At 35.5% G+C, this 22415-nt stretch overlaps 1 protein-coding gene across 2 annotated transcripts in view; it reads right to left on the bottom strand.

Moving 5' to 3' along the window:
* Positions 1-4127: 4127 nt before the first annotated feature.
* LOC118267538 (neuroglobin) overlaps positions 4128-22415 on the bottom strand; it is a 52548-nt gene continuing 34260 nt past the window's right edge. The window contains exons 3-4 of one of the 2 annotated variants that reach the window (XM_035581593.2): positions 16675-16906; positions 4128-6321 (exon numbers count right to left, since the gene is read on the bottom strand). In XM_035581593.2, coding sequence (XP_035437486.1) covers positions 6160-6321; positions 16675-16906 — 394 coding nt within the window. In that variant the 3' untranslated portion in view covers positions 4128-6159. The remainder of the gene's footprint in view (positions 6322-16674; positions 16907-22415) is intronic. The other variant, XM_050694136.1, reaches the window with a different exon arrangement.

The raw sequence follows: 22415 nt of genomic DNA, 5'->3' as shown, positions 1-22415 counted from the left end.
CCTACATTTTTACCCCTACTAAGAGACGTGTAATGTAAGTATTTCGTGACATCGCCCGTACATATCGTGTATACGTACATTTTGTCTGTCTGCGCTCGTCTCTTCATTGCTGCTGGAATAAGAAAACTATTTCGTCAAGAATTCTGTTCATTTATCATTTAGGCACTAGAATACTAGATGGAAGGATACAACAGGAGGTACTAATAGGAGGTTAATAATAAGTTGTCTGGAAGTCTAACGTTTCATAAATAATATTGTGATGGAGTCATTTCGAAACTCGAAGATATTCAGTTTAATTTTAAATTTTGTATTGTAAACTAGGGTCCGTACAAAATACATTTGTCACTTAACTTAAGTTTTTATTTAAAACGAATTTTCTCCTGTATCGTCGTTGCATTTACAAACATACAATTTGACTTAAACATATAATACCCAGACCTGGAGCAACAATTAATGGATCACACAAAGAGTTGCTCCGTGCGGGAATCGAACCCGCGACATGTCGCACGGCGGCAAGAACTATGCAGTTAAGTAATTAGTTAATAAATAATTAAAGCGTAAACCCAGTATTATACTTTAATATTGAGAATCTAAACTCACACCGTATACATTTGGAACAGGGGTAGATTATAGTCTGGAATAACATATAGGCTACTTTTTATCGGGCGGAACCGCTGGTAGAAGCTAGACATACATCAAATTCAGTTGACAACCATACTCGTTACCATCATCCAATACAATCAACCAAATATAATTTAACCACAATCAAAAACAAAAAATCTCCATGAAATGCCTACCTGAGAATGTAAATGAAGAATTTAACGAAGGCATGCGAGCAATGACAATGTTCAAAGAATAATTCCATCCATCCGTCCCGGCCGTGGGTAGAACGATTAATTAATCGTCTCCCACCCTTCCTCGGATTCACAATTTATTTAGCTACGGCTACGACAACAGAATTTTGTTTATGATGAAGATTTTGTTCGTTGGCGTTTAATTTTGAGGTTAAATTGTGCTAATTCTTCTCTTTTATGGTTGAGTTAACAGTAAATCGCTGTTATCTACACACACAGTTTTATAGACTTACGTTTAGAAGTATACAGAAAACTGGTACCTACCTTTACCCTTAGTACGAGGTTGTTTTATGTTTAACGAGAGAGCATTCGCGCTATGATTGGCCGGCTTGAATGAACCAACCAATCAAAGCGCAGTCTTGTTTTGTTTTCGTTCGACGGAAAGCAGAGTCGTACTAAGGGTACCTGTACAGAGTATAAAAAATCCTGATGAAAATTGCTCTCAATAAATTAGTGAAAAAAGGCATATTATAGTTTTTTACTTTGTGAGAATCAGACAGACCTTTTTATTGTTACATTCAAACAAATGATAATTTTTATCAGCCATATCTCTCTATTTGCTTGACTCTCTTTGCATTGTAATATTTTTCTATTAGTTTTTCGCGATCTTTAAAATCCATTGCTAGAAAATAGTACATTTATTTACTTTTAACCCAATATAAACGTGGGATTTTGATTCTATCCAAGTTCAACACATTCTCTATTGTTAGTTGCCAAATAATAAATATCTTGGTTGGCTATCTGCCCTGTGTCACAACCCTTTTAGGAGATCGTTCGGGATAGATAAGATATCTTTTGGCACAGACTACAATGGAACATAATAATATTGTAATTTTATGAATTTCATTATACTCTACATTGTAATTAACTCGGAATATTGTAATTAAACTGTGTAATTAGTATGTTATATACTAGTCTTAGTCTGGGGTGTAATTTGTAGTTCAAAGTACTTGTCTCATTCTCTTTGTCAAATTAGTATTTTCTCGATTGACTGTGTTAGGGTTAATGACCTTGCGTATTAAGTAGCTTCACTTATTATTGTAATTATTCTAGCTATTTGATATCTTTCGGCGTGTATTCAAACTATGTATAATCATTAGTTTTTTATTATGTTAGTCACTCAAGTGAGTAGAAGTTTAAATTCGCACTTTTCAGCAATAGGGTAGATGACTAGTTTTTACTTTAATGCTTAAACTAAACTACTACTACTACTTTAATGCTAAAACTTAGACACGTATTTTTTATTTTCTTACGGAAACCAATTTTTTCAAAGATTTATCAAATTGAAATATTGCGTAACGTGTTTTCTAGGTACGTTTTGTACGTAGAAATTACGTGTTTGCTCCCACTTCTAAAGTTACATGACAAAATAAAAAAATACGTGGCTTATATTTTTTTATTACCTAACTGACGGACTACATAGAACTTTATCCTAATTAGTGATGAAATGTATATACAAAAATTTTGGCTATAATACAAGGAATGTCCTTGTATTATAGCCAAAATTTTTGTACTAAGAATAGTACATTACCTGGCTAGTTGTTCGCTATGTTGCCTGGCCATTGTGTTGCAGTCACTAATTGCAGTAGAACATGGTCCGTCCAGAGAGCCCGTAGCCATACAACGGGTATCGTTTGTAAACTCCATGTTGATATTGTCAATTTTCAAAACTAAATCAGTTTAGATGGAACTTTAGGCATTATTCCTGCTAGTCTGAATATTGATTCAAATTAATAGGCTTGACCGTCTTCGCTAACTTCTTTCAAATTTTAAGTGTGGGAGAGCCCTGCTTCGGCACGAATGGGCCAGCTCGACCGGCGTGATACAACGGCCTCACCAAAAACCAACGTGAAACTACGCTTGGGTTGTGTTTCGTGGTGTGAGTGAGGTTACAGGAAACCCAATTACACCCTTTAATTCCTAACCTTCAAAAGGCCAGCAATACATTTTTGGCGACTCTGATGTTTTAGGTGTCCATGGGCGGCTGCGATTGCTTACTATCAGGTGATTCGTCTGCTTGTTTGCCGGCTTATACCATAAAAAAAAATCCTTAAGCTAAGATACAGTGACATTACTATAGTGACATTATCAAAATTTTGGTTTTCACCAATTTATAGATAAGTGACACCTAAAGGTAAATAGCTTACGTGTTCTCTTAGGTTAAGTAACTCTTAGGTTAACAGATAGTTTAGGGATGGTTAGGTTAAACTGTTAGTATGGTAAAATGATCTCAGTTAGTCCGAAAAGCTGGACTATAAACTATGTAGGATCAAAGTATTCTGCAACTGTTATACGAGCACATGCATGAAGTATGAACTTTGTTTTATACTGGTGCGCAAGCTGTTTTCCTGAGTTAGTCGGCTAGGCTTTAAATATTTGGCTATGTTAGTAGTTTTGACTTTTATCTACACACTAGTTTCTACCCCGCTTTGCTCGGTTCCTATTCATTATAGCGTGATATTTTATAGCCATCTTTTCTAAATGGTTTCAAAAGTGAGAGAAACCTGGGTTTCTAATTTCTGATTATTAGTTTGAAATCGCCAACCCGCATTGACTAAGCGTGGTGATTAATGCTCAAACCTCCGTGTAAGAAGAGGCTTTAGGTCAGTAGTGGCTACTTATAGGCTGATGTTGATATACTAAATAACTTGACTGACTGTTCATTATTACGTTTTACCGGCTTAGTCTTTTTCCGAACATTAAAAAAGAAAAGAAGTAGGTGTAATCTTTGATGTGCCAGTAGTCAATATTCAAAGGGAATCTTACCGTTCTGTAAGCACCTCTGAACATTTCCTATTACGGCTCCGTTTGGCCTGAAACAAAGGCTTTTGAAGATATTTCCAGATTACCTCGCGGATTATATACGAGTGTGGTTTATATAAGTATATTGTGTAGTAAGTAAGTATGTATGTATGTCATGGAAGACGTCTAATGATTTTTCTGAGAAATTGTACGTAATGTGATTGTACTTTTATAAGTTGGTTGTTGGGTGGCTGTGACTGCCTCGTTGGTCAAGAGGTCGCAAGTGGGACTGCCGGGCAAGGGGTCTCAGGTTCGATTCCCGAGTCGGGAAAAATATTACTGCGTTTATTTCCGGTTTTTCGAAAATTTCTCTGTAGTAGCACAGAGTCTGGAGCTGTGTACAGACTATAGCAATATACTTACTTACCTCCTGTTATATTATGGGACTTATAACACAAATGGTGAAAAGTGGATGTATATTGTACAGTGGCATTACTAGAGACATTCCATTTAAAAAATAAAACAAAGAAATTGAAGACATAATTAAATACGTAATTATAATAGTTAATTATACTAAGTTTAGACTAGTACATAATAATAACATTACATTATAAATATAATGACCAGAATTATCATCCGAAATCGTGAAGAATACTACTAAACATAAGTAAATCAACAAATGGTAACAAAATAATTACTATAGGTTTTAATACAAGAAAGATCTTAAATATTATAAACGTACATACTACATTAGAATACCCCCCAACCTAATAATACTTAAGTATACATATACAAGGTATTAAATAAAAATAATTTAAGTTTAATTGTAATATTGTGAGTAAACTTTATAGATATAAAAAGTTTGAAATCACCAACCTGCTTCAAACAAGAGTGTTGATTAATGCTTTCTCTATGTGAGAAGAGACCTTTGTTCAGCAATTGGCCAATCATATGATGTTAATGTACATATATCAAAGTCATCAATTTGCCATTTGTTTTATGAATAACAATATCAACGTCGTTTTTTATAATAACTATTGTGAGACATATTAAATTAACTAAAAATCACGGTTTACACACGTATTATTACAGGAGAAAAGCTCTACTAGTTTTGAGTCTGTAGGCTGCGCGACGTCGCCAGGTCTGCGCACGCTGCTCATTATGAAGAGTCCCTCGGTGACTCGAAACTAGTAGAGCTTTCGTCCATTAATAAATACGTCGTCAGCAGCTATTACTTTTATTACTATCACTTCTATTACTGAACTAATGCTGTCGCTTTTAGATAACATGATTTTTGAGGTCGATTTAATTTTTCTATACTTCTTAACTAATTTCTTCTTAATTGAACACAAATATTATTATATTATGATCATAAAAATGTTCCTCCATAGCAAAAAAATAAAAACAGCTTAAGTAAGTAATACCTACTGCGTCCGTAAGTTAGAGCTATAAATTAGCAGAACTTTAGTCTAAGTTCTTGGCAGACGGCCCAACTTTAGTGTTTATGAAAGTGAATTAAATTATTTTAATGTGTATGAAATATGAATAGAACTTGGAGAAAAATTCGCCTAAAGTAAGTTAACCTAGTTGGACAACGTTGTTGGTTTTGAGCTAAAATGTTAAAGAAAATTATTTCTAAAATGTAATGAGGAAACTGAGATTTTTTTATTGGTTCATTCTTGATTTTATTCTAGAAATAATAAAAGCAGATTGTTTTTGTAGGTGATTGGAATTAATGTAATTGTAGGGTTCATTTATCTTCGAATCAGGACTTAAATAATAAAAACTATAATTTATAATTTGAGAAAAACGTAAAATCAGAAATATTATATTATGATTGAATTGAAATGAATGACATGCTTGATGATGAGATGATTAAATGATAATTATAATAATAGCGAAAACCTTGAAATGATATGAATGAGTATGCAGATGATAAAGAAAAATGATTGAAATGGAAATGTTATGTTTGTTTGGAAAAATGTAGATGACGATGCTGATGAGAGATGCATCTATTTAATGGTTTGAAAAATGTATATCAATGGCGATAATAATGATAATATAGATCTAGATATGGAACGACCTTTTTTTTGAGGGGGGAAATCATCCAATGACTTTGCCTTGGGTACGTTCCTACTCCTGCTAAATAGTAGAAGGGGTTATGAATGATTTAAGGTGAAATGTGTAGATATGGAATGACCTAAGACACGATCGATGGAAATAGTATGGTAACTTGTTTTCAGATGACGATGAATATGGGATTGTATGATTTATGAAAGTACTTTATCTGGCGCATGATATTATTACGAACGTAGATGTAGGTAGATGATTAGGTATTCATGTATGATGGAATTGATGAATGAGAAACATGATAACATGACAAGTCATGTACACCGAGTACTGTAACTACCGTAGTACCAAAGTACTACGGTAGTTACAGAACTCGGTATACATATTTAGACAAGAAAATTAACAACGTATGACAATTTTAGCTCAAACCAACAAACGCTATGATGGTAACCATAATTTTATAATTAACCTATACTAAACTTTAATAGCTCTGTCAAGATTGTCCGTTCCCGTTTTCAACTGCGGAGTCCTCATAACCCTTGACCAGGTTCTCCAGTATAAACCTGATGGTCTTCTTGTAAATTTCTTCGATGTTTGGTGTGTATCTGTCTGCCAGGGTCGTCTTAGCTGCTTGTAGGAATGGCTGCTCAATTTTCTGTGGACACAAAACGTTATTTTTGAATTCTTTGTTATATTTTCTGTTATTTCGGTTGTTGGGTTAAATAAATTTTACGGATCAGAAATAAATAATGTCAGAATTATTTCTGATGTCTGAATTAGAAGTGATGGTCTATCGTAACAAATTCTACTATTAATGCCATTTATCTAATGCATAATAGCGATATATAGCGATTTTTAAAACCAGTTTACTTTTAGGGTTACCTGATACTGTGTGTGTATTCTATAGTGCCAATAAAATCACCTTGAATTAATTAACTTCCTAATTACAACTTTACTAATAACTAAACAAAGTACACTTTACTTTACCTGATCAATTTGTGGTAATTACAGACCTATTTCGGAAGATACCAAGAAAAATGAAAGATGGAAATAACGGTATAAAGAGGATTTGTAATGAGTAGAAGATAATTTGGTTTCTTGAGAGCTTACATCAAAAGTCATATTAATTATTCCGTTTGGATTTTTTTGGCTTTGATCTTGTGATGGTCCGTGGCTTGAACGAGATTCTGATTTATCTAATTATGTCGTAATAAACTGGGTCAGATAGTTGCTAGTGCGAGTGCCAAGCTTGGGATTTTCTGACCTGGAGGTCGGATTCCTTGCAGGTTTACCGGGGCTCCGGCTCGAAAAACAGGAGCAGGAACGGGGTAGTTTTTAGTCAGTAAGAGTCTGACACTTTCTTTGATTTTGCCCCCTTTAAAAAACATTGAGGTATTCTGTACAGTTTTCTACTAAGCCTTAATATCTTTTCGGTGCACAAAAAGCGAGATGTCATTTTCCCTTAAAATACTAGGTCATGTTGTCATTGCTTTTGCTATATGTTTTAGTATATAGTATAAATCATATTGTTGTTGTTTACTTTTGATTCGATCGGTTGATTTTGCAGAGAGTGGTCGTGTTGCTTTTGCTCTCTGTGATCTGAAGTAGTGTCTTAACGGTGAATCGTGATTTTATCGGTCCCTCCTGTTCTCTCCTGGGATATTCGCCATATACACCCGCGGCCATCTTGTTTTTTGTCGGACGTCTCTTTTGTTGGGAATACGTTGCTGTATTCACAGTGAACTTGTGCCGGTGCAGACGCCTGAACCAACGAAGACGGAAAAAGAACTGCTGGCGGGTGAGATTTGAACCCGCGGACATCCGATCTCAAAGCGGTCGTGCTGCCCCTGGACCAACGGTACATTGACGTCACTGGTGAAAATAGGTGATCACTTTCCGTGGATTGCTAATAATATCTGGCAGGTGCTTCTGCGAAGTGTTATTGCTATTACTTTTTAATCAGGTGCGTACAGGTTTGCTATTGTGGTTGCTGCAGGCACTTTCCGTGGATTGCTGATAATATTATACATTTTTCAATATGTCTGTTGCTCGCACGCCTCCATCGTCTATGAACCAAGCTCAGTCGGAACCAAATATAAGTCAATCTCCTTCTTTGACGGGCCTAAATAATGACTACATCACAAATCGCGCCAGCAAAAGATATCGCCATACTGACTCTTCGGATGACGAACAACCGGGCGTAGCTGCAGATATTAAAGAAATATTAAAAGCCTGGAAGGACGAGCAGGAAGCTAATCTAAACCGTGTCCTAATTGAACAAAGTGTTCATATGTCGAAGCTCTCTACTGACTTAGCTGAGTTAAAAATTCAAAATCTCTCTATTCAGAAATCGAATCTTGAGATAGAAAAATCCCTGACATTCATGAACCAGCAGTACGAGGACATGAAGAAGCAGATTGAATGTCTTCAAAAAGAAAGAAAAGAATACCTGCATACCATTCAAGAACTCGAAAAGCAAGTCACTGACCTTCGGCAGACCTCCCGTGGCTCCTCTATAGAGATTCGTAACGTACCTTCCTCTGAGCGAGAGTCCACCACTGACCTTACACAGATCGTGCAGAACCTTGGCAAAGTGCTTGGCGCCCCTGTCAACAGTGTACGCGACATCTATCGGATTCCAGGTAAACAAGGAAACATTAAACCGATCGTTGTTGAACTAACCTCGGTGCAAGATAAGGAGAAGATGCTGACCTCCGCAAAAAGTTACAACAAATCTCGCTCACGTGAAGATCGCCTAAACACCGGTCTGATTGGCTGTCCAGGAAATCCCAACCCATATACGTAGCAGAATATCTGCCGAGTTCAGCCAAGAAGCTATTTTACTTAGCAAGAGAATTTGCTAAGTTGAATAAATACGAGTTCTGTTGGACCACTAATGGCAAAGTTTTCCTCCGCAAGGAACACGGCGCAAGACACATTATAGTTCAATCTGAGCAATTCCTCCTGGATCTCCAAAAACAACAATGACTTTTCAAGAAAAATAATGTACCTATGTGTGGTTATTGTTACCATTGTATTATTTCAGTTATTTTAGTTTTTATAATTTTCCTACCATGTTCTTTAGTAACTATGTATACTGTTAAAATTTCAAACATGCATACAACTTCATACACAACACACTCAGTAACTCATATAACTAATAAACTTTTTAATTTACTCTCACTCGCTCGTGTTAGTATTTATTTTAACTCAGTTATTACCCGTATCCTTCTTATAGTCGGAAGCCAAATTTACAACTTTACACATTTACTATTAACTTTACACAAACTCCACACAAGTAATCAATATCTCTCTACTCCTTGCCCACTATTGTCTGAATATTTTAGTACATATATGAATGGCTACCATTCTTGAATTAAACTCAGAGCTGGATACACTCGAAGGCTCGAATTCATACATATGTGAACCAGATCAATGTGGTTTGTTTTTGGAATACTCTGGTGACAATTCTTTAACAGTCCTCCAACTAAACATTCGCTCCGTAGGTAAAAACTTTGACCAACTCAGAATTCTCCTCTCTCAAGTTAATGTCTCATGTGACGTTATAGTATTAACAGAGTGTTGGCTACAGAAAAACCCTAACATTCCGCCTTTGGAAGGGTACACCTTATACTCAACAACTGAGCCTCCAAATCAAAATGCGGGGGTTATAATGTATATTAGATCCTCCATCACGCATACCGTAGCTGAACCAAATTTACAATTTGCAGACTGTCTCTCGTGTGTCATTGATAATAAGACCGCAATAGTAGCAATTTATAGGTCTCCTTCCTGTTCCAAACGAGAACAATTTGATTCCTTTCTTGACAGTCTAAATACCCTTTTAAATACACTAAAACCTTACAGTAACATTTCAATTGTTGGAGATCTCAACATTGATATTAAACCTCATACTAATGATGCTTTCTCAAATGACTACTTAATACTAAATGCTACACATGCTTTGTCCCCAACTCATGTCTTTCTTACTTGAGAAGACAAGTGCTATGACCACGTTCTACTGAAAACAAAATTACCTTCCACTACACTTGTTATTGAATCACACATTACTGACCACAAACCTACACTCCTTAATCTTAAACTCAAAAATAATATCCGCAATGATACCCGTTCTAAGACTGTTATTGATATGGGGAGTATCCAGAAGGAAATCTCAAATACCGACTTCTCGCATATTCTTTTCATTGAAGACGTGAACGTTGCAGCCGATACGTTTACAAGAATCCTATCAAACATTACCGCTAAACACACAAAAACAACTTTGGTCCCTAACAAAAACAGAATTTTAAAACCCTGGATCACCCCAGGTTTAATTCGCTGCATAAGAAATAGAGATCGTCTTCATATTAAATATAGGAAATCCCCTAACAACCAGATTGTCAAAACCACATATACCCGGTACCGTAATTTTTGTAATTCCCTTCTACGTAAACTTAAAAGAATATATGAAAAAAACGAACTACTTAGAAATAGGAATAACTTGAAGGCTACGTGGAGAACCATTAAAAAAATCACACACACTGAAAAACCTCGCAACTCTCCCATAGAACTATTAAAATTAACTGGCAACATTCCATCCTCATTAAATTCAGTAAATAAATACTTCGCCGAGATAGGCAAAACCCTCGCCACAAGAATACGTCCATCCGACTATGACATAGCCGCATATTTCAATCAAATGCCGACCAGGAACTCAATGGCGCTTCTTGACACAGACGATGCTGAAGTGGAATCTATTCTCATGAGCCTGCGATCTGATTCAGCTACTGGATGGGATGGAATCCCATGTTCGGTACTAAAATCTAACCGTCAAGTCCTTATCCCCATATTAACCCACATCTGTAATACGGCGTTTCACACAGGCGTTTTTCCTAATGCCTTCAAAAAGGCACTACTCCACCCAATCCATAAAAGCGGTGATAAAGGCAACGTCACTAACTATAGGCCCATCTCAGTCTTAACGTCCCTGTCTAAGATACTTGAAAAGCTCCTCAATAAGCGGCTTACAAACTTTTTAATAAAAAATAAGATACTATCAGACCGACAATATGGTTTTCGCTCAGGCATCTCTACGGAGGACGCGGTTGTGGATCTTGTTACGCATACTACCACTAAGCTAGACCAGGAACAAAAATGTCTTGGCATCTTTTTAGACCTTCAAAGGGCCTTCGACACCGTCGATGTGCCTACACTTCTGAATAAGCTCCCTAATTTCGGTATTAGAGGGGTTGCTTACGACATTTTCTGTGACTACCTCTCTAACCGTCGACAAAGCGTTACAATCAGCGGCCACACTAGTGCTGAGATTCCCATAGAATACGGCGTTCCTCAGGGATCAATCATCGGTCCAACCCTCTTTCTGCTGTATATTAACCAGCTATGTAATATTTCCTTGCCTCACTACAAAATTTTTACTTATGCGGATGATACCGCCATAGTGGTACATGGCTCGGATTGGTCAGATGTCAAATCTAAAGCAGAACATAACCTGACGATAATTAATAGCTGGTTGTCTCAGAACCTCTTAACACTCAATCAGTCTAAAACCTATTTCATTCCCTTTTTCATTCGTAACAGCACACAACCACCGTCTAATTATAAACTATTTATCCATTCCTGTCGTAATCCCAATGATAAATGCAGCTGCCTTCCCATAACTCAAAAACAATTTATTAAATATCTTGGTCTTTATATTGACCGAAACCTAAATTGGTATCTCCAAATAGAGGCTCTCACTACTAGAACAAGGCGAGTAATCCATCTTTTTAAAACCCTTAGACAATCAGCCGACCCTGAAACCCTAAACCTGGTCTACTCTTCTCTATGTCAGTCTATTCTAAATTATTGTGTGACAGCATGGGGATGTGCGGCAAAGACTAGACTGATCAAGGTTGAAAGAGCACAAAGAGCTGTGCTCAAAGTTATGCACTGCAAGCCCTTAAGGTTTGCTACTTGTGAACTTTACTCTCTTGCTTCTGCTCTCACAGTGAGGCAACTCTTTGTGCTCAAAGCTACCCTACGCCTACATACTAAGTTGCCACCGCCTGATGCTTCCAAACGGAAACCCCATAGGGCCTGTGCTGTCCCCCGTCACAAAACCGTTTTTGCCTCTCGACAATTTTATGTCTCTAGCTCTATTATTTATAACAAAATTAATAAAATCTTGGATATTACCAAATTAAATAAACATGAGGTTAAAAAAAGACTCACCACATGGCTTCTAAAACAGAATTACGAAGACACTGAAAAATTATTACCCAACAATAAGTAACACACCACACTAACATACACAAAAACACACACAACTTTATCATAACACTCATTCACTCTGAATCTATTATTGATTGTTTGTTTGTTTGTCATAAATAAAATATCTAAAACATGTATTTACATATATGCTCCTTTTGTTTGTATAAATTTCTACTTTTAATCTACTAGCCTTAGCTTTTGTTTTCTTAAGTTAAAAATGCGGTCGAACACTGACTTCCAACATACAGGTCTGCCTAGTTTGGAAATCAGGGTTTAACAAGTAATTTGTACCACCACTTCTGTACCTTAGTTTTACACAAAAGTAATGTACAAATCCATTGGTGTTCAATAAAGAATTATTTATTTATTATTTATTTATTTATTACTTACAATAGCAACAATGTTGATTGAAGTAAATTCAATTTCATTTATATGTAGATGTAACGATATACAACCGCAGGAACTATAAGCATACAACGGTCGCGCAGTTTCCACTGTGAAATTGCGCTCTCATTACCCTACGGGGTAAAGAAAGTTCTAAGTCCAAGAGCAATTTTAAAGTATTTTTACGATACGTCGTATAAAGTGGTATAAAGAACAGATGTGCCGGGGTAACTGTGCCAATATAACCCGAGTGTGGAACGATCGCTAATGCACCCAGTGTTGTAAAGTTGGGGGTTCCATCACTTGGCCTGAATACGTGGAGATCAGATAACGTTTAGGAATCCGATCTGTGCTTCAGTGTAGGATCATTTTCTAGTTCTTGGCTGATTTTAAAGGTAGATTATTTTATTATTAAGAAATGGATGAGAATAGTGATGTAGAATTGTCTTAAATTGCGAATATTTTGTGGTAATCAAATTGTGTTCGTAGAAAAATTGTTTGCTATGCATTTAGCAGTTTCATAATGTTTCCTACCCATGAGTAAGACGTATTTTAAAAATCAACTCAAAAATCAACCGTGTTTACTGTGTAGTATACAGTATTCACACTTGTAAATTTTATCAGATTAACAGTCTACCAGTCTAAGAATCATTTAATGACTACTTAACCCAGTCCTTAGCAATTGTTTTCGATACAAAATCATTACTAAGGAACAGTTTAAATAATCTTTAAATGTCTCTGAATGCAGCAGTATATCTATAAAACAACAAAAACAATAAACTCGTTTACCCACTTCTGATATTACTTAAACGAAACAGATTTTCTATTAAAAGGAAACATAAGTTTAATGGTCGAACAACAAAACTAACAAGACATATTACGGCAAAGAAGAGAAACTTTACAAATGATATTGTTCTTCAATCCGAAGTCTTGCGCGGCTCGTGCTAAACTTGGTAAGCACTTTGTATTATGTACCAACTCTTTGTATATAGGTCTTCTTGAAAACTTAAGCATTTTGGTGTATATTATCGTCTATTGTTTATAGTTACTGTATTGGTCTTTAGTCCATGCTCAAAACTTGATATTATCGGATTAAATTTCGGGTTATGATTTATAGGTCGGGTAGGTTTTTTAGGAAAGTAGTAAAGTCATCTAATGACTTCTCTCGCTTTGGGTTAGGCAAGAGGGAGTGACAGACTCTTACTGACTAAAACCTACCGCATTCCTTCTTCTGCTTTAAGTCGGAACCTCAATAACTTATTACGTTGTCCGCAGATCCGGAAGTCTTAAGTGCTAAGGTGTTTATGTAATTTAAATGTTTATTTAAGTTTCATTTAAAATATTTGATGCCTTTTAGTTGTAAATTACAATTTGTAATAAATGAATCGTATAATTGTAACACAATCAGTATCTTAACACTGTAACTCAATTCTTATCCAACAATGTTTTCCTTCTCCGTACATCAATACCTTTTAAAACAAACAAACACAGTATACAATTTCTGTAATTGGCACTCGATAGGTAGCGAGCCTCTTTTGTAATTTAAATTGTTATTCCCCAGTGGACTCAGTAAGTGCATCGTCAAAGTAAGAGTTTCAGGGTGCTTTTCCACCAGCGATGTGCTATGCTACGTTGTTGTGGATGCGTTTGGCTTCCACCAATCATATTTATTACGGTACACATAGCTTAGCATTGGTGAAAACAGGTTCAATTAAGATGTTTTTTTGATATGGAAAGATGTATGCTATGGATGTGTGCTATGGATGATTGTTATTGATGCGTGCTATGGATGTGTGTTATGGGTGGTTTAACTAATATCGATACATCGCATACTTTAGTTGGACATCTTTCTCGTGCATTTACATTGCGGCGGCACATCTTCATAGCACCGCTGCATAGCTTAGCATCAGTTGAAACCGTATCAAAGCTTGACAGCTTAGCTATTACATCCTCGCAGCATAACAACATCTCTGGTGGAAAAGCACCCTCAAGACCGTTCCACCGTTCTTTTCCAATTATTTCTTCTCAGTTCCTTCGCTTAAAGTATTATACTTGTAACTCTTGTCTCTGTATTGAAACACTCGCTCGTTTACTTCCAGTTAATTAATATTTTTGTTTAAACAAGCTGTGTCTAGTTTTAATTAAGTTTTCTGCAATATTTCTTGTTTATGTTTGTAGGTATTTTTTCTTATGTAATGGACTGTTGGAGTAGAGGTGTATAAATAGTTCTTCTTAGTAAGTAAGGATGACTTTATTAAAAGTGATGTGTGACAAATGGATGTGTACACAATTCACTCAACAGTTAGAACGTTCGGCATTATCTACACGTATTCGTACATCGCTTATTGCAAGTAGAAAAGTTATAAAAGGAGCTTTAAAAGTATCTGCCACGGCTTTAATAGGTGGAAGTGTTGTGTTTAAGACTACAATAGTAAATATACTGATTATGAGTAATAAAAAATCTATGTATGGCTTTGTTATGAAAGAGTTATCTCTTTTACTTTCTCTGTCAATGAAAATAATTGCTATCAATTGTTTAACTAAGCGACGCATCGTGCGTATTTGTCAATCACTTTATGCAGAGTAAAGTCAATGTTTATTTAACTTCTTTATATTTTCAAATTGAATTAACTGGTCCGGGTTTTACGAAATTTCTTCACTATTGTAATCTTCAAATACCACACTACCTTCCATTAAAGCCGTGGTAAATTATTTTAGAACACTTTACATATTTATCAACTGATTTGATCAATAAACACAACCTGTAATACACAGGGTGTATCCAACACGTACGATTCCCAATATCCCTCAGTGCCATAAAAAACACACAAGCAAGACGATATTGCATTTTTTACTGAAACCTGGCGAATGAAGACGCGACTGTTATGAACGTTTCAGGAGCTTTCAGCTAACCTTTCGCCCGGAATTATGAGATGCTTAACGTTCATGCTCCTTTACCTCGAGGCTTGGCAGCGAGCCATGTTCGAATTGCATAAAAATTTCCTTCCAATAAATCTTAAATTTTGTAGCCGAAATTGTGTGTTCAGTTGAATATTTCATTTATGTTTGTTTTATTTTGTACTTTATATTTCGTTTTAGATTTTAAAGTCATATTTTTGGTGCTAAAGAATGAAAATGCATCAGATTATGTGACTCGATTATCTTTGGTTAGTAAAGTTTTGATTAACTTTTTCTTATTAAATGTAATACCCACCGTTTGACTAATTGGGTTATGAGTCTATATTTTTCGGTTCTTCGAAAAATTTTACAGCAGTACTTGTGCACAGAGTCTGGTATTTTGCCCAGTACATGGCTATAGGCTCACTCCCTATAACATGGGACTAATAACACAATTAATGGTGAAAAGTAAGTGTACACAACGTATAATGGACAGGGAATAAAACGCGGGACGATTATTAGGCCACATTATTATGAAAAATAGCTTATTTTGATATACTTTATTACAGGTAGCTTCGAAGTAAGTATAAATATAAATCAATGGCTTAATTAGATTAGAGCATGGTCTACCTGTAGGCTAAAATAAAAGAGCCGGTACATCCTTCGATTATGTCGGAGCAGTTAACCGTTCTGACCTCGTTAATTAATATACTTCGAAGAATTGCTATTTCTGATTATTATAACAATAAAAATACGATGGTTTATCCTCGTGAGAGAGAAAATGTTGCAAATTGAAAATCATGGTAATTATTTTGGCCCTCTCGGCAATTAAGACTGGTTCTCCTTTGTCAAGACAGCTCAATCAACGAGATTTTGTCATGTAATACATAATTATAGAGAAAATTTTAATTAGAATTAGGTAAGTAGTATTTAAGTACATTACATCGACGTTTTCGAGGCAGGCTGCGTGACGCCTTTTTTTTTAAGGGGGGAAAACCATCCAATGTATGACTTCTTTCACCTTGAGAGGGAGTGTCAGACTCTTACTGACTGAAAACCACTCCGTTTCTAATCCTGGTTTTCGAGCCGGAGCCCCGGTAAACCCGCTAGGCAGTCCGTAACTTCGGATAGAGCAGCGTAACACGACGCCACGCGCCGTAAAATTGTGTTACCGAGGCATTTCATTTACATTAATAAGTTATATTTTATATATCAGTCTATTGTCTATAGTATTTTTTTGGACTTCGATATTGTTATTTTATAAAGGTATAAATAAAAAAAAATACAAAGAAATAAAAGATTTTTTCTTTTTTTTTAAAGCGTTGCCCCACACTTGGATTTTCTCCTTTGTCGTGGATGCGTTTACAAACATACACATTCACACACACATGACACCCAGACCCGAAGCAACAATTTCTGGATCACATAAAGAGTTGCTATTTTATACCCAACTTACCCAAAAGTTTTCAGCTTTGAATCCAGGCACCTGATGGTGTGTAGCTCCTACGTGTCTAATGTATGCAAAGAATGCATCAATGTCTCCCAGACCCTTGATCCCTTCGTCCAAGGTGTGCATCACTTTCGTGGCGTGTTCTGCCAACTCCTCAGAGCTCATCTGCGCCTCAGCCGTCTTCAGTTCACCAAATTTCTCGAATAAATGCAGTAAGTCTTCGTTTTCTTCGAATAATCTGGAATAGAAAAGAGAACGATAATTAGAAATCTTAATATTTATTTCTTATATGTTATACTTTTATACTAATATTATATAAAGTTTAAGAGTGTGTTGAGTGTGTGTAAAATTATAAAAATATTGTTCTGTTGGATACTCCATTTATTGAGGAAGGTTATAGGCTAGAACATATCACGCTAAGATCAATAGTTTAGAAGTTAAGCAGATATATTTTTATTTAATTAATAAAAATAAGCGGATGACACCGTGCGAAAGTAGCAAGTAAATATTTATTTTTTACAGAATTCCGTGGTAAAAGCAAAGTATACATATAATGTAGATTATAATAGATCATTTATAATTACAATTTTGAAATGTGTTAGTTATAATATAGTCAATTTATTGCAAACTAATTCGTTTGGCCTTCTACATTTCTGATTTCTTCATTCTGATTTGAATAGCTTAACAATATGGCGGTTACCATATTGTTTCATATACCTCTACGTGTAATAAATTGCTTGCAATTATAAACAGATACTCCAAAAAAACACACGATCTATTGTTTCTCTCGTACCACAAAAACGCTCCGGTTAAAATGATATCAATCATACATAATGTAACACTCATACTTTACACAAAACTTATTTATCATTCACTCAGAACAATACCGGCCATTACTTTCGTTACATTAGTCGCGTATTGTTCGCGAGACAAAGCTTTCATTCATTCACTCATTCGCTGAACGTTTTGACATAATGTGCGCATCATATGAGGCTAAGGGTGCTTTTCCACCAAAGGTGAGCTATGCTACGTTGCTGTGAATGCGTTGGCTTTCACCAAACGGACAGAAACTGACTCAGCTAAGCTATGTTTTTATAAGGGAAGATGCGTGCTATGGATGTGTGTTATGGATGACTTTCCTACTATCGATACATTGCATACTCGAGCCACGCATCTTCCTCGCACAGCTACATAGCTTAGTATCAGTGGAAAAGGTCACATAGTTTCACAGCTTAGCTATTACACCTTCGTAGCATAGCTACATAGCACATCTCTGGTGGAAAACCATCATGAGGGCTGTGCCAGATTGAGAGCGAAGCTCGATTACAATGTAGTTTCGTATTAAAGGTATAATATAAATGTGTCTATGCTATCTAACGATATACGTATGACGTTGAACCTTATTAATTTTAGAGAAATTAGAGTTATTCATTAGGAACTTTAAACTGACATGCTCTTAAACCGGAATCGCTATATTCTACCTTTGTTTGCATTAAATACAACTATACATTTACACATTTTAGCTCATGTTACTGTGTGGTTAGTCGCAGTTGCTACTACTAGTATTCTGTACTACTTCATACTTGGCAAACCGAATCACTGCACATTTTTCTTCTTATCTGTAGTTTTCCTACGTGACTATAATTACAATGCCACAGTTCGAATATATATTATTTTATTTCAGATTACAGACATAATATATTATTTCTACAGTCGCACGAAACTGCTTTCCATTCTATTCAAGTATTCTGAACATGCTCCTCATACATTTAAATTAATTTGTCTGCGGCAAACTTTTCTCGAATACTATAATAAGGTTTATTACTTTTGCTAAAAACTTCATATTTCTGTTGTGAAAATGTTTAAAGTTGTGTAAACAAAATAACTGTATAAGTTTTTTTTACGTTTCACTTTACTTCAACGGATTAATGTTATAAGTAAGTACGGTAGGTTATTTCATTTAGCTGGTTAATATTTTAATACTCACATCTGTAGTTTTCAGTAGTTTCAAAGTGATTGACGGATAGACATCCAAACAAACAAACTTTCACACTACTACTATAATACTATAGTATAATATTAAGTACGGCAATGATTTGATAAGCAATTTATCAAATCAAATCAAACACAACCTGAGCATTTCAAATTCGAATAGTCTACTGATACTTTCTCTCGGGATCGAAATCGCAACATTGAGTTATAATTTTGTACTTCTTCAAATAAATGAAGGAAATACCAAATAAAATGACAAAGTATAAATCATTTGGCTTTATATCCCCAAACTCATCAACAGTTGATTACGTTAAGGGAGTAAAGTTCCTTCGAAACTTGGAGAAACTCGCAAATACGCTGCAAATGGGACATTCAGAAGCTATTACTGTTTCGTCCCTAACCCTGGCAAGTCGAGGCTCATGAGTTCATTCTTAATTATGGTAACACCAATTTAACTTCGCTCTCCTTTCTATACAAAGCTTAGATTTGGCTTCAGGGTGTGATGAAGATGGTTGGTAGAAGTTCTAGTTAAGCACAGTTGAAATGATACGTCACCAAGACATATTTACGAAAGATTTTACACGCATGAAGGGCAAGAAATTGCATAATATATTTTTTTATTGAAAAAGAATATAAAGGTTTCTATAAAACGGAACAAATAAAATTACCATATGGATAAAAAGATAAATAACTACGTTTAGATATTCTGTATTGTGTACACATAGCCTTTGGTAAGCTTGACAAATTATGTGGAATTTGGTCTTATAACCTTTGAATAATATCACCTGTCTGCCTCTATCAGGGCTGCCTCAGTCCAGGGTCTGAAGTTGATTAATTGAAGGTTCACTGTCTATAGGGTAGGCGGTATTAATGTACGGTACGGTAAAAAGCCCTGCATGGCTATTTTTAAAGGCGAGCCGAATGATGGACGAGCGTATCAAAAAATCATCAATTGTTAGATTTACCTAAATGTGTAGGTACTGTCAAGGTTGTTTATATATTTTTAGATACAGAGGGACGGGACGTGTATCGTCTTAAAATAAATTGGGCGCTTTTTGTTGCTGATTTTGTGGGGCCACGAGAGAAGATTTAACAAACATTTAAAGTATCTTCATTTTCAAACGATGGAACAACTTAAAACAAAGAGATGGACCGCAGAACCAAGCTTAATAATAAAGTTAACTCAGAGTTTTGCAAACAAAATCTGAAATTATAGAAAGCAAAACTTTAGAACAAGCGCATTTACGATGACATTAAAACAAAAAACTAGCACTTTGTAGTGCTGTTTTTTGTTTGTATAAAGCGCAGAGGTTAAACTATGCATTTCCACTACGTTAAGATACTAGAAAATCTTTAAAAAGTACCAGGAAAACAAGAGTATTGAACACCACTCTAATGTTTCATCAAGGAATTCCAAGACTTTCTTCCTAAACATGGGAACAGTCACTACTATTTTATGTAATCCTGGTACAACTTAAACGTACCTAGAATTATCTACGCAACGTCAAAGAAGAGTTTTTATTCGTTTTCAAGTAAAAACAAAAGTTGTGTTTCGTTAATTAGTCGGAAAAGTTTAATTAAACCTACTGCGAAGTTTTTGCAGCGGATTTTGTTGGTGCGAAGCGATGAGTCTCGGGTTTCGGGTGTGCATAATTAGCAGTTATCAATTAATCTGCCGGCGACGGTGTCGGAAATTTGCGCTGTGAAAATTGCTATGGATAATGGAAGTGAGGGATAAATACTAGTAAATAGTTCCCTATATCAATGTTCAATAAGAGTCATGTATTACGTTTAATTGTTAAATACAAAATACAAATATTACTTATTTTGTCAATGTAGGTATCTTACAATAGATGGTAGATGGTATCATTCCGGTAGTTCGCCACAGTGTTTCTGTACAGACAGACAAATTTTTTATAGTAATTAGCTAGTTAGTTTTAGTTTTTATTCTTAGTTAGTTTTTATTCCTATTTTTTAAGTTGTAAATAATGTGTTAGTTAATATATTGTAATTAGCTACATTAAATATGTTTGTAGGTTTGTTAGGATTCATATACTTTTTGCTTAGGATTTTTCTTAAGATTACGCAGAAATGTCATTCAGGATTACTAGTACCGTACTTGATTAATGTGACAGTCTGAAGATTTAATTTAGACGTTCATCGTCTAAATCCTTTGCAAATTCACCGAATCTCTCTCCCGTTGTCATTGTGAATGTTTTTTCATGAAGCCAGGACAAAAATAATTAAATTCTCTTTAGTCTATCACATCCTAAGACCTTGCTCAGCCTATTTACCGTTGGCAGAGCCTTATCACTCAACATCTCTGGAGCACTTTACATTATTAAGTTGGTACAGCGTCCATTTATCCTAAAGTGTAGGTAATGGAATCATTATCTTGCGCTGTTAGGTTGCCGTCCTGAGACTCGACATGTGTTGCGTGCATTTTCGTATGTAAAGAGGAAAGTGAGAAATAGGTTTAATGTACGGAACTAATTATGTTGTGGTGACGCAATATTGTGGTATTATTTATCAAATCTTTCTCTGTTATGTAACGGTTGACCTTACAGAGTAATAATGAACTGTTTTTCTTGGATACAGGAAGAAAATAATAGTAAGTACATGCATAAATATCCTCACGCCTTTAATCCCCGAAGGGGCAGGCGGAGGTGAACATTATTGCACGTAATGCCACTGTATACTGTATATAATAGTAAGTGTAACATGTATTACTATGAATTACATTTATGGTTTAGGTTAAACATAATGTGACCAAAATTCCAAGGTCTTAAGATGTCCGGAGCTGCGGACAACGTAAAAGGTTACCGGGGCTCCGGCTCAAAGCAGGAGAAGGAACGGGGTGGTTTTTAGTCAGTAAGAGTCTGACACTCCCTCCCGCCTCTCCCAAGGCGGAAGATGATTTTCCCCCTCAAAAAAAAGGCCTTAAGGTGTAAATTGCTTTAAATAATATATCTTCTGATATTCTAAGGATAGATCCTATACAAGGCAAAACTAACAACTAGCAGATATGCCAGTGACCTACACAGATAGTTCGACCATTTCTCAGAGCTTTAATAAATCAAGTGTAGCCACAGAATGTTTGCGTTCCCAGATCTTGCATTCCAAATCGAGACCAATACCAAGTCTGAATATTTGCGTGGACACTGTAATCTTTGCAGTACTAAGAACTTTCTCATAATAAAATAGTCAAAGAAATCAAGGAAGGTAAATTGAAAATGTTTTTATAGAATAGATCTATTAATACTCATATGTGACAGCTAATTATTATCTAAATTATCAGGCCATATATTGCCTTCGATGTCCGGATTGTCGAAATTCTATAACTTTCCACAAATTTACTAAAATCACGATTTACTCGCGTAAATTAATGGAGAAAAGCTCCACTAGTTTCGCCTACCAGAGGGATTCTTCATCATGAGCAGCGTGCTCAGCGTAAACCTTTTCTTAATTTACGTGATTTTTAGTTAATTTAGTATTTCTTACTATAGTTATTATAAAAACTTTCCACAAATTCGAATTTTTGGTGACCAAATCACCGATAATATACCATTTGGCAGCGAACTATAAACCCAATATTAAAGTCTCATTACGAAAACGTTTTCTATATTAAGCACACTGCATTATTTCCCTGTCTTCTTTAAGACGCGTCTGCTAGCAAGATGGTTCTTGTTATCTCCTTATATCTCTGAGTAAAACGTTCTCGTTTGTTCGAACACTACTCTCTCATGTGTGCCTTA

Source organism: Spodoptera frugiperda, chromosome 6 (assembly GCF_023101765.2).
Source record: "Spodoptera frugiperda isolate SF20-4 chromosome 6, AGI-APGP_CSIRO_Sfru_2.0, whole genome shotgun sequence".
Lineage (NCBI taxonomy): Eukaryota > Metazoa > Arthropoda > Insecta > Lepidoptera > Noctuidae > Spodoptera > Spodoptera frugiperda.
This window is presented reverse-complemented; position numbering and strand designations above follow the sequence as displayed.